The sequence below is a fragment of the Paroedura picta genome, chromosome 1 (genome assembly GCF_049243985.1).
Source record: "Paroedura picta isolate Pp20150507F chromosome 1, Ppicta_v3.0, whole genome shotgun sequence".
NCBI classification, from domain to species: Eukaryota; Metazoa; Chordata; class Lepidosauria; order Squamata; family Gekkonidae; genus Paroedura; species Paroedura picta.
In genome coordinates, this window is record NC_135369.1 from 118,694,689 (window position 1) to 118,709,743 (window position 15,055).

General features: G+C 42.0%; 1 protein-coding gene across 1 annotated transcript; it reads right to left on the minus strand.

Annotated features, from left to right (window-relative positions):
• Positions 1-30: 30 nt before the first annotated feature.
• LOC143819441 (nephrocan-like) lies at positions 31-14,437 on the minus strand. Its single transcript, XM_077301106.1, has 3 exons — positions 14,222-14,437; positions 4,711-5,612; positions 31-1,317 (listed from the first exon to the last, which is right to left on the minus strand). The coding sequence occupies exons 1-3, from the start codon at positions 14,408-14,410 to the stop codon at positions 870-872; spliced, it is 1,539 nt and encodes a 512-aa protein (XP_077157221.1). The 5' UTR covers positions 14,411-14,437; the 3' UTR covers positions 31-869.
• Between the last annotated feature and the right edge of the window lie 618 nt (positions 14,438-15,055).

Sequence of the window (15,055 nt, forward strand, 5' to 3'; positions counted from 1 at the left end):
TCCCAGCAATAGAGGCAGGTGAGGCCGAGATAGCTCTGACAAGACTGTTATGTGGGAACAGCACTATCACGACTATGACTGGCCCAAGGCCATCCAGTTGGCTGCATGTGGAAGAGGAATGGGGAATAAAACCCAGCTCACCAGATTAGAAGCCACTGATCTTAACCAGTACATCAAGCAGAGTTGAAATAGCAAGTGTCTGTGATTTGTGCATGTATGCATTAAGGGCTGTCAAGCCACTTCTGACCAATGGCCATCTTATGAATTAACGTTCCCCAAAACGTGCTATCGTGATTCGTAAGCAGCCATTCTGACATCTTGCAAAGTGAGGGCCTTTTATTGAGTCTTTTATTGAGTCAGTCCATCTCACTAATACTTTTATGGCTTCAGACTGCTGGAGAAACAGGTATAACTCTGGATACTCAAATGTTTCCCAACAGTGTACTTATGAACATGCAGTGTAGAAATACAAGATCTTTTATTATACATAATAATTGTATTTTTAAGTCTTAAACATGTTGTCTTAAATATATACCAAAGCAGTTTCCTTAAATGTTTGTTTTCAGAACCATTACCAACTCCCTACACTACTAACACAGCACTAATGTCTATACTAATACTAGCTCTCTACCAATTCTTAAGCCTAGAGAAGACCCACAGCCTCTTCATACGCACCTGCTTATTAATTTTAATAAGCCTAAACACTCTTCTCTGCATAAAATGGTTTAAAATTTGGGATGGATCAGATTTAAAAAATTTTAACTCCCATTGAGTTATAATTATTTGTTTATTGCTCTTCTTCGGAGGTGGAGTGACTGTAGTGACCTATAATTCTAGGAAAGGCATACTCAGAAGTTTATTGGATATTCTTAATCTGTTTCATAATCATAATAATCATCTGTGTCCACTTTGAGAATGGAAGGATTATCAGCATGTTCTTTCTTTACTATTTCCTTGGCCTCTTTGTCAGAATAGAGGTTGTCATGAATGCACAAACGCAGAATCCTTTTTGAGGACATCCAGCTGTCTCCCTTGCTCTCAGTGGGGGCAGAGCACTGCCCCCCTTTGACATCTGTGCCTTTGGCTGTGAGCACTCTTCTAGTTTGGAAGAGTGCACAAGTGCAATTCCACGGGTTGCCTTCCAGATACAGATGCCTGAGGCGGGGCAAATGTTTCAAGAGGCCATGATCCAGGGCAGTTATCTTGTTGTTGCGTAGATTCAAAACCTGTAGCTGCCCTAAATTCTTCAGTTCTTGCTCTTGAATTCTTTGTATGTTGTTTCCTTTCAGATCTAGTCTGGCCAGAGTGAGTGGAAGGCTGAAGAAAAGAAGATAAACAACATATATCTTTAATATCTGTAAGATAGAACAACTTTGTAATACTTATCACATTTATCCTAATAAAAATCACATTCTCACATGTATTTATACCCTGCCTTTCTCACTAAAACTCACCGTATAAAACAATCCAGTCAAATAGCATGCAACAATGGAATAGGAGGATATGCTAGATAATGCAAAAAAAAAAAGGAATCACAAACCTAGAAAGTAATACAATGCTACATAAAGATGCCAGCCTCCAGGTGGGACCTGGAAATCCCTCGGAATTACAGCTCATCTTCACACTATAGAAGTCAGTTCCCTTGAAGAAAATGAATACTTAGGAGGATGGACTCTATGGCATTGTACCCAAACAAAGTCCCTATCCTCCCCAGGCTCAACTCCCAAATCTCTATGAGCTTTCCAGCCTGGAGCTGGCACCCTAGGAGTCCCCCAATCTTTGCCAATGGCCAGAGAGGACCTGGCAATCTTATTTCTCCAGTAATACACAACAATACATACAACAAACAGTGGAATGCATTACCAAGACAGTTCCCTTTATAAACCAAATGAGGGTTTTCTGTGACCAGTATCTGTGGAACCTTGTACTACTCTGTTTTCATTGCTATGGTGCAATAGTTATTATTTATTGACCGATTTAGATTTCTATACCACCTATTCCATATGGCTCTCGGCAGTTTACGTATAATGTGATAGGTTAATTACATAGAACATCATAACAATATAACAATCATAACATAACATTAACTAGAACAATATTTCAACAGGAATGGTAACTCTAACAGAACCCTTAGATAGGTCCAATAGTGTTTAGAATGCCATATTTCCAAGTCGTTCTGCTTTTTCGGACTATGGAGCAGTCCAAAGCCAGATTTTACTAAAACAGTTGAGAATTGGTTTGAACATCTCATCTGTAACTGGTCCTGCGGAGCGGTAATAATAAAGCTGTAAGGGGTAGGTGGGAGGAGAAAGGTGTGGGGCAAGTCTGTGCTAAAAACTCGGAGGGGCCAAGTGGCCAATAGGAAGCCGCACGCAGAGCGGCTCCCCATTGGCCACTTGGCCCGCCCTGGACTGCCTGCTCAGAGGGTTCGCCGCCGCAGGGAAAGGAGCAGGGCCACCGCGTCAAAGATGTGGCGGCCCTGCTTCTTTTCCACCGGTGACCCAGGGACCTTGGCCGAGGAGGGGGGGCAGCAGGAAAGGAGCAGGGCCGCCGCGTTGAAGACACGGTGGCCCTGCTCCTTTGTTGCCACCAAGGCAGACACCTTGCCCAGGGGGGAAGGCTTGCCTGGTGTCTTCCCTCCGTGCCGCCATTAGAGCCCTGGCTGCCGCTACCGTGGCCAGCTGTCTACTATCAACGGCCTGCTGGAGGCGCCAGGGGGGGTGGCGGTGCCGCCCGGGGAGAGGCACCTTGCGCCCCTGCCAAGCTGACCAGCACACTGGGAGCCACCGCCACACCCAAGGTAAGCGCCCCCCACCGCTGCCCCACCAACTCACCCACCCTCTGCGCTCTTTGTCCCTCCATGTCACCCCCGCTCCCGCCGACCACCCCCAAAAGTCGCCCCCGCAATCCGCCCTTTCTTCCCCCGCCCTGTACACCCACGCCTCTCTACCCCACGCTCTTCCCCCACCACCCCCTGCTCAATTTGCACTCCCCTCGCCACTCCCCCAGACCCTTCACAGCCCCCCTTACTTCCCCCCTCCCCTCCAAGTCCACGTACCTCCCTGCCTGCCTCCTTCCTTCCTTCCTCTATTTCTATATCGCCTTCCTGCCTCTCTCTCTCTCCCTCTCACTTGCTCTCTTTCGACCTTCCTGCCTTTCTCCCTTCGTCTCTCCCTTCTATCCATCTCTTCACCTACCCCTTGCCCTCCTTTCTCACTTCTATCCCTCCTTCCCTCTTCTACCTTCCTTTCATTCCTTATTCCTCCCAATCCACTAGCGCCCGCTGTATTTTATCTACAGCAAGCTTAATTTCTAGTCAAACTATAAAATGACTCAAGCAACCTCAGTTTGCCTCTATGCTGTGCAGAATCAGGAGAGAGGGCTTAATCTTTCATTCTCTTGTTACTCAAAACTGGGCTCCTTATGTCAATAGCATTGTAAAGAGAAACTTACACATTTTAAAGGACACATCTCCCCCACTCCCCTTGGACTGCTAATTACACAGCAGGAGTATTGGTTTTGATTATTGAATCTGAAGAAAAGATTGAATGAATTATTTAATTAATAACATAATAGCTTTATCTTGAGCTACCACAGTTCCGCAAGGCCTGAAAAATGGAACTCTTCTGCCAGACATTTGGATGAAGCCAATGACAACACCTATTGGGTTCCCAGAACCTCTGCCATCCAGTTATACTCACTTTATAGGTATGCAACCAAAGTGTTACTGTGATTAAATGTTCTGTAAATAAATGTTACCTATGTTATGTTAAGAGCCTCTTGTGGCGCAGAGTGGTAAGGCAGCCGTCTGAAAGCTTTGCCCATAAGGCTGGGAGTTCAATCCCAGCAGCCGGCTCAAGGTTGACTCAGCCTTCCATCCTTCCGAGGTCGGTAAAATGAGTACCCAGCTTGCTGGGGGGTAAACGGTCATGACTGGGGAAGGCACTGGCAAACCACCCCGTATTGAGTCTGCCATGAAAACGCTAGAGGGCGTCACCCCAAGGGTCAGACATGACTCGGTGCTTGCACAGGGGATACCTTTACCTTTACCTTATGTTATGTTATGACAATATTGATGATACCACATTAATGACATTAGTAGGTTCTATTGAATCACACAATTTATGTTCTTTTTAAACCACATTTATCTAAATAAATAAATTATTAAAAATATATTATTACAACGCGAGCCATGTTGCAATGTTCACTGCCACGAGACTGCAGGACCAAGAGTGGCAGCACACAAATCCATCAATCCAATAAATAGTTTGGCCACTGAAGCAGGCCACTTGGGCCGAAATGTGTCTTGTCAAGGTCAATATCACTTTGAGGTGTTACTGTAGCGCATATCTGTTTTTAATCTATTGTGAGATAAATGTGTGTATTTTTGTATATCTGTTAATATCTGTTAATTTTTAAATTGAATAACAGCATTATTTGGCCTGCATGTTTGTTTGCTTACCCTTTGGTATGTAATTCAATTTGTTTGGGGTTAAGGTCCCCCCCCCCCCTTTTTTGTTTTCAGTTTTTTTCTTGTGGAACTTACTACAAAAATACATCGACAGTTACATTGTGTTGATTTCTTGTGGAACATAGTACAAAAATGCATTGATCACTACAATTATATGTCTTCTAACTATGCGACCAATACCTTAAAAATTAACAAAAAAATTACATTTCTAGCTGTTTTCAACATTCAGTGTCACTTACCTTAGTGGTATAGAATTAAGTAAGTTTTGCTCAAGTGCTAGGTTAGACAGTAGTGTGCATCTCTGAAGTGCCCCATCCTCAAACATCTTAACAACATTGTTGTCAAGAAACAAATGTTTAAGATCCTGGAGATTCTGGAAATCTTGGACTTTAATTTTCTCAATCAGGTTATTGCTGAAGTCAATCTTTTGTAATGTGGCTGGGAGATTGACTGGAATTCTTTGGAGCTGGTTTCCAGCCAGTTCCAGCCTCGTCAGGCTGGAAAGAAACTGGGTTCCATCAACTGAGGAAAGCTGGTTTTCAGACAAGCAAAGTTCCGACAGATTTGCAAGTTGTTTCACATCTTCAGACCTTAGCATTTTTAGTTGATTTCTCTCTAACCTGAGTGATAATAAGGATTTGGGCAAGTTTGGAGGGGTTTTGGTTAGCAAGTTGCCATTTAAATTGAGGAACAAAAGAGTGTGGAGAGTTGTGAAAAAGCTTCCTGGAAAAGACTGCAGTTTATTATTCTCCATACTCAAGTACTTCAGGTTAAGAAGGTTGAGTGGTCCTGACACGGATTCCATATTATTACCATCCAAAGTCAAACTCTGTAAACTGCTAAGGGAGGAAAGGGCACTAGAAGAAAAAGCCAAAATTGGATTGTTTTGCATATCAAGAACTCTTAATTTTTTTAAGCCTTCAAAATTGGACTCATTTAGAACACCTATTAAATTGTCACCAAGCTTCAATACTTCAAGGTTTGCTGGGAGCAAGGTAGGTATATGTCTCAGTTTATTCTTCCAGAGTTCCAGTATCCTTAAGGCAGCCAGCGCCTTGAAAGCATTCCTCTCCACTGATTCTGTCCCACTGCAGGTTAGAACAAACTCTTCAAGGGCAGGCATTCGACTGACATCAGAAATCTAAAGGCAAAAACCACAGCAAAATGATTAGAGGGGTAAAATTACTTTGATAACGTGTTATCAACTGGATCATTTCATTACTTCCTCCATGGAGACAAACCATCAGGAACTCTCCCATTTCAATAATATTTAAAGTAATAGGAGTGATGGGCAATAAAGAGTTGCACAGAATGAATAGGACCACCTGTCTTCAGGTAGTGACTGAAGATTGAAACACGCGTTGACCTGAATGTTTCTTCTCTTCCGTGGGCGATGTCATCCTAACTGGTTAGGTCTCACCTCCTCTCGCTCCATGAGGGCTATGCACATTTTTGTAGACTGTACTCAGAGCAAGGCTGACCCTCCAGTCTTAGTATAGCCCAGCTCCATAACAGGTTTTGTATCTGACTAGATATTGTTATTTTGTGCTGGGATGTGGACGACTTTGCCCCGCTGAAGAGAAGATACACTCAGCTACATTTCAATGTTTTATTCTCCTTCAGTGGGGAAAGTCACCCAAACTAATTATATGCTCAAGCTACAACATGGCTGGGATCCTAATTTTTTATTTTTATTATGTTCCACCACTGTGTTGCATAACTTTCTACCAGATAAAGCTTCTGCAGATTTTTATTTTATTTGTTTATTTTCAAATTTCCATGCCGCCCTTCCTCAAGGACTCAGGGTAGATTACAGCAGATCATATAATAAAACAATAAGTTATATTGTAAACATTTTGAAACAATCAGGTTCATATTAAAAACAACAAACGAACCGTCAATTCCTTTTGGTAACTCCATTCCAAACAAAATGTATAGGAATTGTCCAGGCTATTTCAAATCATTAATGGATCTTTTTATTTCTTCTTTTTATAATAATTCAAAACTTTGTAAATCATCCAAAATCATAAATCACAACCAAAGTGGGTTCCTAGGTAAATAATATCCCATTTTCCCAAACTTCCTCAGTGATTGTGATCCTTCGTATTTTCTTAATGTTTTCACTACTCCATATTAATTATCCCATGGGCTTTCCCATGAAACTCAACCCCTCCAAGACGGAGGTCCTTTGGCTAGGCCGAAGGGAGCAGGAATAGGAAGCGCATTTTCCCTGCCTGGACGGGTTGCAATTGTCATCTGTGCCCAAAGCCAGGAATTTGGGAGTGATTCTGGATGCCTCACTTTCCATGGAGGCCCAGGTCACCAAGGTAAGGCGGATGGCGTTTCTCCATCTACATCAAGCTCAGCTAAAGGTAAAGGTATCCCCTGTGCAAGCACCGGGTCATGTCTGACCCTTGGGGTGATGCCCTCTAGCGTTTTCATGGCAGACTCAATACAGGGTGGTTTGCCAGTGCCTTCCCCAGTCATGACCGTTTACCCCACTCCAGCAGCAAGCTGGGTACTCATTTTACTGACCTCGGAAGGATGGAAGGCTGAGTCGACCTTGAGCCGGCTGCTGGGATTGAACTCCCAGCCTCATGGGCAGACAGCTTCAGACAGCATTTCTGCTGCCTTACCACTCTGCGCCACAAGCTTGGCTACTAGCGCCCTACCTGCCCCCGGAACAGCTGGCCACTGTGATCCATGCAACAGTCACTTCTAGGTTAGACTTCTGTAACTTGCTCTACGTGGGCCTGCCCTTGTCCCTAACCCGTAAGTTACAGCTGGTACAGAACACAGCTGCGCAGGTCCTCACTAAATCATCTTGGAGGTCCCATGTTCAGCCTCTGCTGAAGCAGCTGCACTGGTTGCCAGTTTGCTTCCAGATCAAGTTCAATGTTTTGGTATTAACCTTCAAGGCTATACACGGCTTGGGCCCTGCATACTTGAGAGACCGCTTACTACCTTATGCCCCCCGCAGGGCACTTCGCTCTGTGGGTAAGAATCTGCTGATGATCCCAGGACCCCGCGAGGCATGTCTGGCCTCGACAAGGACCAGGGCTTTTTCGGTCCTGGCCCCTACCTGGTGGAATGAGCTCCCGGAAGAGCTGCGGGCCCTATCGGAGCTCTCTGAGTTCCGCCGGGCCTGCAAAACGGAGCTCTTCTACCAGGCATTTGTCTGAGGCTGGGTGGTGGCCTGGGGGCTAAGATCGGGGCCCTCTCCCCAGGGGGGACTGAACTGGTTCCCTAGATTGTTCCACCCATGCCCAATTATCCATCCACTCCCTTCTGCTCATCCAGCAGGCCTGTGTGGGAATAGTTATTAATCACCATCATTATGACTGAGTCATTGTTTATGGGGAGTTTTAATGGTTTTAATGTATTGATTTGTAGTAAATTATTGTGAACCTCCGTGAGCCGGTTTCCGAGAGCGGCGGTCATACAAATTGAATAAATAAATGAATAAATGAATAAATGAATAAATAATAATAATAATAATAATAATAATAATAATAATAATAATAATAATAATAATAATAACTGGTTCCACCTATAATGTCTCACAAAGGTATAAAAGGTGGACCAGGTTGCAGTACTACAGAGTTCTTCCACCAGAGTGCTGGTGGAAAAGGTCGCTGGTGTTGAGCCACCGACTTAAGGGCAATGGTTGCAGGATGCAACTTTGTGAGTCTCTGACCATCACAGCTGGAAAACCCAGTAATTAGAGGGTTTCCAGTTGCTTATTTTCCTTGGAAAGGGGGAAAAAAGGAGGACTGTTTTTCTCATACTTGTTTTTAGAAGGTTTCTTCAAGGTTCCCCAATGCCAAAAAGCATCAAAGGAAATACAAGAGAGACTGAACTAACAATGGAGATAAAATTACTGCAGCTATCTCCTTATTTTTTCTTCAAAGTTTCAGACATCTGGAAAGAAAAAAGATCTATTTCTCATACTCAGCTTCATTTTGAAAAAAACGCCCATCTGTCCTGAGAAACATCATGACATTTTGTGCCCTTGAATGCAAACTACTTCCTTCATAGCATATATTAAACAAAAGAGAAATTGACTTTGGTTAAGATAGCCAAACATTGGGAGGGATAATTAAATTAGCCTGGGAAACGTCTCTTCACATATTATAGAATGTAAACATGACAGGGTTTGGCTTATTGGCAGTTGGTGGCTAAACAAAATTTGTGACAATACTACCATCTAGTGGATACCGGAGTAATCATACCCTGAGAATAATTAATTAATATACCTCATAGATTACAAAAAATATTTCCTTGCTGTTGAATATATTATATAATCTTTAAAATTTACAACAAAAGAGTTTGCTGTTAACTCTGAGCAAACACCTGAAAAGCCAAATATGGACTCTTTTCAGAAATTTTTGACACAAATGGACCAGAATCCGTATCAGAGATTAGATACTAGTCTTCAATGGACTCCAGTGCCTAGAAGAGTCCTTTAAAATCATGCAATCTGAAGTGACAGAAAATATTAAGCAATTGGAGAACTTCATAAATCTCCTCTCAGAGGAAGTTCGATCCATTAAAGAGAAAAATTTAACACTGGAAACAAAGATGGATGTGGTCAATACACAATGAAAAACAAACTTAGATAGAATCACAGACCCATAGTTGGAAGGGACCAGACAGGCTATGTAAACTGTGGATCTATGACCAAATGCCTGCAGCAATGGAAAGAATTCTTTAACCAACTATTAAACATGAATATGCCCCTCAGGGACCACCACCAGAACTACCACTTATTGACTTATCAGAAAATATATTCCTCAGCAGTGAACCAACTCTCATTGAACCAAAAAACACAATAATATTACTGAAGAATGAAAAGTCACCTGGAGCAGACCAAGTTACAGCTGAAATTATTAAATTTGGGGGAGACATCCTGCTACAGCAGCTCCACGCTCTCTCAACACTCACATAGTACTCAGAATACATTCCATCAACATGGAAGAAAGCCATCATAGTGCCAATCCTGAAGCAATGTGACAACCGAGAATGTAAGAATTACTGTGGCATCAGCCTTGACAGTTATTAGCAAAGTGTCCATGAAGATCATACAATCAAGGCTATGGGAACATCGTGAACAGACTATTAGAAGAGCAAGCAGGATCTAGGCCACATTGGGGCTGTATTGCTCAAATGTTCACCATCTGTCAACCAGCACAGGAAAGAATTAGGTGCGGAAAGAGAACTATCATCGTCTTTATTGACTTCAAATCTGCTTTTGACGGTGTCCACTGGCCTTCTTTAAGGAAGGTACTAGAAACTGAAAAGGCACCCCAGAAAATAATCACATTCCTCCCAACAGCAGAAGATGGTTCAACAAACCAAGTGAGAATTTGAAATGAGCTATCAACTGGAAACAGGCTTTCTGGATTACCCCATGATATCAACCATTTAACTTTGAAAGCCCTGCCAATTCAATCTCCAAGCTGTCAGTTTGAGTCAAATAAGGTCTGGGTGATTCTTGGCCCTGAAATCTCCAGGAATTTTCCAGCCTAGAGCTGGAAACCCTAAACGATATAGTGACAAAGAAGCTAGTGTTTGGAGTGGAGCAGGCCATCTGTCTCTTGGTAATCTCTGGGATGAAGAAACTGAGTTGGTTTCGTTAATTAGTTATTGAGATTTATTTCCTGCCGCTATTGGGAACTATCTTACAGTGGGTTACAATCATCATAAAAATATAAAACCCCACATAGTTAAAAATACTATAACCAGCCATAGTCCGGTGGCAAAGAATCAAGCAAGTGTTCTTCTGTTCAGTCATACCCCTTTCGTTTCCTTACAGTCCTTTCTGGATTACAACTATGCTGTTCAATCTTGGGTAAGTTTATATAGAAATAAGACCCATTTTGCTCAACTTACTTGTCACTTCAAATAAATTCTCAGTGCTCCAGTCTTGAAGATACTTCATTTAATTTGGATTCCATTTTGTGGTTTACTTAAAATATTCTATTATTTTAGAGACATTTTCTTTAAGTGGATAAATGAGAACCATTAGCACTATCTCCTTATTTATTTCACATAGACAGGGAGGGGATTGCATGTTGATAACATATTTTAGAAGTTTATTTCAGAGAGGAAAACTGTCAGAACAATGGTTCTTTGCATAAGCACTTTTTGAAGTTTGCACTGCTACTGTTATCAGGTTGGTGTTTGACAAAATAGCAAATTGCACTGATAAAGAACTTCCATTTTTCTTTCTAGTCATGACATGCAAATATTATTTCCTCCTGTCCACAAAATTAGGGTTATAGTTTATACTAATGAGCAAACAAGCCTGTTTGTACAAGAATAAATACTACCAGTAACCATATCAGAACTACTCTGGTAGATTTTGGTTGCAACCAGAAATTTAAACCTAAATATTTTTGTTCAAGGAGATTATAGAGCTTGAGCTCTTGAGAGAGTAACCATGCAATCCTCAGCATGTATGGTCAGAATTAAATTCAATGGAACTTCACTCCTAGTATAAGTATATATAAGTTTGCAGCCTAGGCTGTAACCGTAATAGCTGTTAGTAAGCTCCAGTGGATAAAGTGGAACTCAGTGCTGGCTGAACTTGCATAGGATTGCACTGCAAGGGATATTTCTGATAGAATTATAGAATTATAGAGTTGGAAGGTACCTCCTAGGTCATTTAGTCCAACCCCCCCCCCCAATGCAGGACACTCACAACCCTATCGCTCATCCACTGTCATCTGCCACCCCCTTAAAAATTCACAGAATCAGCCTCTCCGTCAGATGGCTATCCAGCCTCTTTTTAAAAATTTCCAAAGGATGTCACCCTCTAGAAAACAACCAGTCTGGCACCTGGAATATGTGTTTCTTCCAGCCAAAAAACTGATTTTACATCTTGCTTTTGCAAACAAAAGCTAACAAAGGGTTTTTTTTAAGTGTAACCGTAAAAACCTATGGGTGAATTTAAGGAGTAAGTAGTTGCAAATACATGTATCATACACAGGGTTGCCAAGCTCCAGGCTGGAAATTTTCTTGGGTTACAACTGATCACTGGGTGACAGATCAGTTATCCTGGAGAAAACGGCCTCTTTGGAAAGTAGATTGTATGGCATTATACCCCTTGAAGTTCCTCCCCTCCCCTCCCCAAATACCACTTTCCTCAAGCTCCACCCCCAAATTCTCCAGGTATTTCCGAACGGGGAGTTGGCAACCCTCAACCTACAGGAGAGAGCTAGGCCGGTTGTGACTTCCTATTGAGTGGATCCTTGGTAGCTAATGAACTGTGAGATAGAACTCTTAGCTGAGGATAAGACTATAGATTAGTGTTTCATAGTGTCCACTAGAGATGGCACCTGATTACTAACCATTCCATAAATGAATGGGTTACACAACTGAACAGAACAGAAGGGCTACACAAAAGACTTGATGGGGCTTAGAAAAATGTTATTTGCTCAGGATTGCACTGGCAATGTTCCTGCAAGAAACAATGAATTAAGGACAAGTGGAAAGAACAGGGACGGCATACATGCCCTGTTAAATGCTTCAAGATAGTAATAAGCATCTAGCAACCCTAAAGCTCAGCCTTCCTTAATCATTCCACTCTTTCCAAGAAGGCCTTGGTAATATTGTTGTTGTTAGGTGCGAAGTCGTGACCCCATGGACAATGATCCTCCAGGCCTTCCTGTCCTCTACCATTCCCCGGAGTCCATTTAAGTTTGCACCTACTGCTTCAGTGACTCCATCCAGCCACCTCATTCTCTGTCGTCCCCTTCTTCTTTTGCCCTCGATCGCTCCCAGCATTAGGCTCTTCTCCAGGGAGTCCTTCCTTCTCATGAGGTGGCCAAAGTATTTGAGTTTCATCTTCAGGATCTGGCCTTCTAAGGAGCAGGCAAGGCTGATCTCCTCTAGGACTGACCGGTTTGTTCGCCTTGCAGTCCAAGGGACTTGCAAGAGTCTTCTCCAGCACCAGAGTTCAAAAGCCTCAAAGACAGCATCCTAAAAAGCAGAGACATCACCCTGCCAACTAAAGTCTGTCTAGTCAAGGCTATGGTCTTCCCAGTTGTATTGTATAGCTGTGAAAGTTGGACCATAAGGAAGGCCAAACGTCAAAGAATTTGGGCTTTTGAACTTTGTAATATAGTGTAGTATAAATCTGGGAGATCCAGACTGGAATACCCACATTGCCAGGAAAGTCAGTCGCTCACTCTCAGCCCAAGTTATCTTACAGGGTCGTTGAAATAAAGTGAATCCTATGGCATTATACTCCATTGCAGACATTTTCCTCCCCAAATCCTGCGCTCTCCGGACAGGCTCCCACCCCCATCTCCCTAAGAAAGCATGAGCTCTTCAATCCAGCAGGGTTGCTCAAGTACTCTGGATTCGCTTTTCACAATGAGCATGGAAAATAGCTGTGTCATCATGAGTTACAGAAATTTCCCCTTTTACTAGCATTTTAAGTGAGCCAAGTCTCATTCTAACTCAGTACAGGATATTTAAAGATTTCAGTCCTGATACGTTCTAGATTGATTGATTGATTGATTGATTGGTTGTATTTATAAATGCCAGAGAAAGCAGAATAATTACATATGAGATCTAGTTATTCTTAACTGGACTCAGCTGCACCTAACTTTTGTTTTCTTGCACCCAAAGGTGCAATCTGGATAAAATCAGTTGAGGCTAACAGTGTAATCCGATGAAAATTTCTGGCTTGAATGGAGCAGGCAGGATTCTAAGTAGTCCAGCTTAGTTGTTGTTGTTGTTGTTATTAACTGTAAAACTCAACAGTGAAGCCCTTGGTAGACAAAGCTGTCATAGTCTTATAACTGCGGGGTTTTTTTAAATTTTAAAAGAGTATATTTCCATGGCCCTGATGTGGCAGGTAGAGCTATGTGCTTAAAGTGGTATGTTTTCATTTCTAAATCAACGAATGGGGGGAAAAATCAATCAGAAGAAGGTCTAATTTATAATGGAAGCTGTATAAATACTTTGGGATTCAGTTACCATTCAGGAGTGTGGGATACATAGTCTAACCCTAAACAGAGTTACATACTTCTAAACCTGTTGATTTCAGTGGAGTAAGCAATGTGCAATCCTGCTTTTGAAAGTGCTGTAAATAATGTAAATAATTGCTGTAAATAATCACATTTCATGGAATGCAGATATAATAAGTAGAATCCAGCTTAAAACAGGGCTGAAGGGGAGGAAAAAATACTAATATTTACCTGTGTTTCTCCAATGGCTTTATCTGTCAATTCCCATTTAAAAAAAACAACCAATGTGTACTTACAGGCATAGACTCATTGAAATTGGTGGGACCTACTCTACAATGCAGTGAATGAGATGAGGCTGTATGACTGCTAACACTGAACTTTTACCTCATTACCTACCATCAACATCTCCCCTTCTTTTTCCTGTTCTGTGGAACTTGAAAGCTAACTCACTGCTTTGACATTTTTAAGCAACCCTAATACATTCAGAAATTAGTCCTGTTGAGGTCGATGGGAGTTTTTCATAGACAAGTGCAATCAGGACTACAGCCTTAAGGGGACTAGGTGCAAAGGACCTCTTCCACTTTTAATAAAAGGAACTTGTTATTTTCCTCTTCTGCAAAGCATCTGTAGTGAAAAGTCCCAGTTCTCCGACCCCATCACATATTTATTCATTTGGGGAATGTCTCTGTCCAGGAAATGTGGAGCCCCATCCCCTAATGGGTCTGGCTACCCTCATGGAAATTTAAGCTACTCCATGAAGAAAGCATCCTACCTGGAGCTGTTGAATTTTGCTGTGGCTGATGTAAAGTCTCCTGGTAGTGGAAGCAATCTCTTTAGGCATCTGTCCAACTCTATAGCATTGCACTCTCCTTGACAAGTCGCAGTTGCATTTTCGTGGGCATGTGGCAGCAACATCACTGTGCAAGGGAAACAAAAGGAATAAAATGTAAAATGCCAGCATCTTTCCTAAGTAGCACCTTCCTGAAGAGCACCAATTAATTGCAGTCTGCAGCATGAATTTGTAGGTATCATGTGCTCTTTTATAGTGTAACATCTGATAAAAAGATAAATACAGCTGTGGGTTCCCCTTCTGCAAAAAGGGAGCAGAGACAGTCCCTTTGGTTAAAATATTAGCAAGCTTCACAGAGAGCAAAAGGTTTAAACAATGATAAGGAGTCTTTATTTTGGCTGGCCTGGGAAATCGATTTTATTTATTGCCTGAGGTCTAATCTGCAAACACTTCTGTTATCTGCAATTTCCTAGTTTGGTTCAGTGTGACACCATAGAACTGTTGTGGGAAAAGATAAGAGGTCTTTTATAAAGGGCTATAAAATACATGGATTTTCAATGGCCGTGTATTCAAAAAATTTTAAAGGCCTCTGAACGTCTCTTTCATCTTTCTCCAGTCACATGACTGAAAACAGGCATGCTTCTTTAATTAAATAAGTAATTTCCAGATTTATTTAGCAACAACTCTATAACACTGATCAAATCAGTGTAAGATCTTTTGAAAGTGGATTAAAAGTCTTATGGTCAATACTGTCTTGTGCAAAATATGTCTCTTGAAGAATTTGGCTGACCACTCAACTTTGGTACTTGGGGAAGT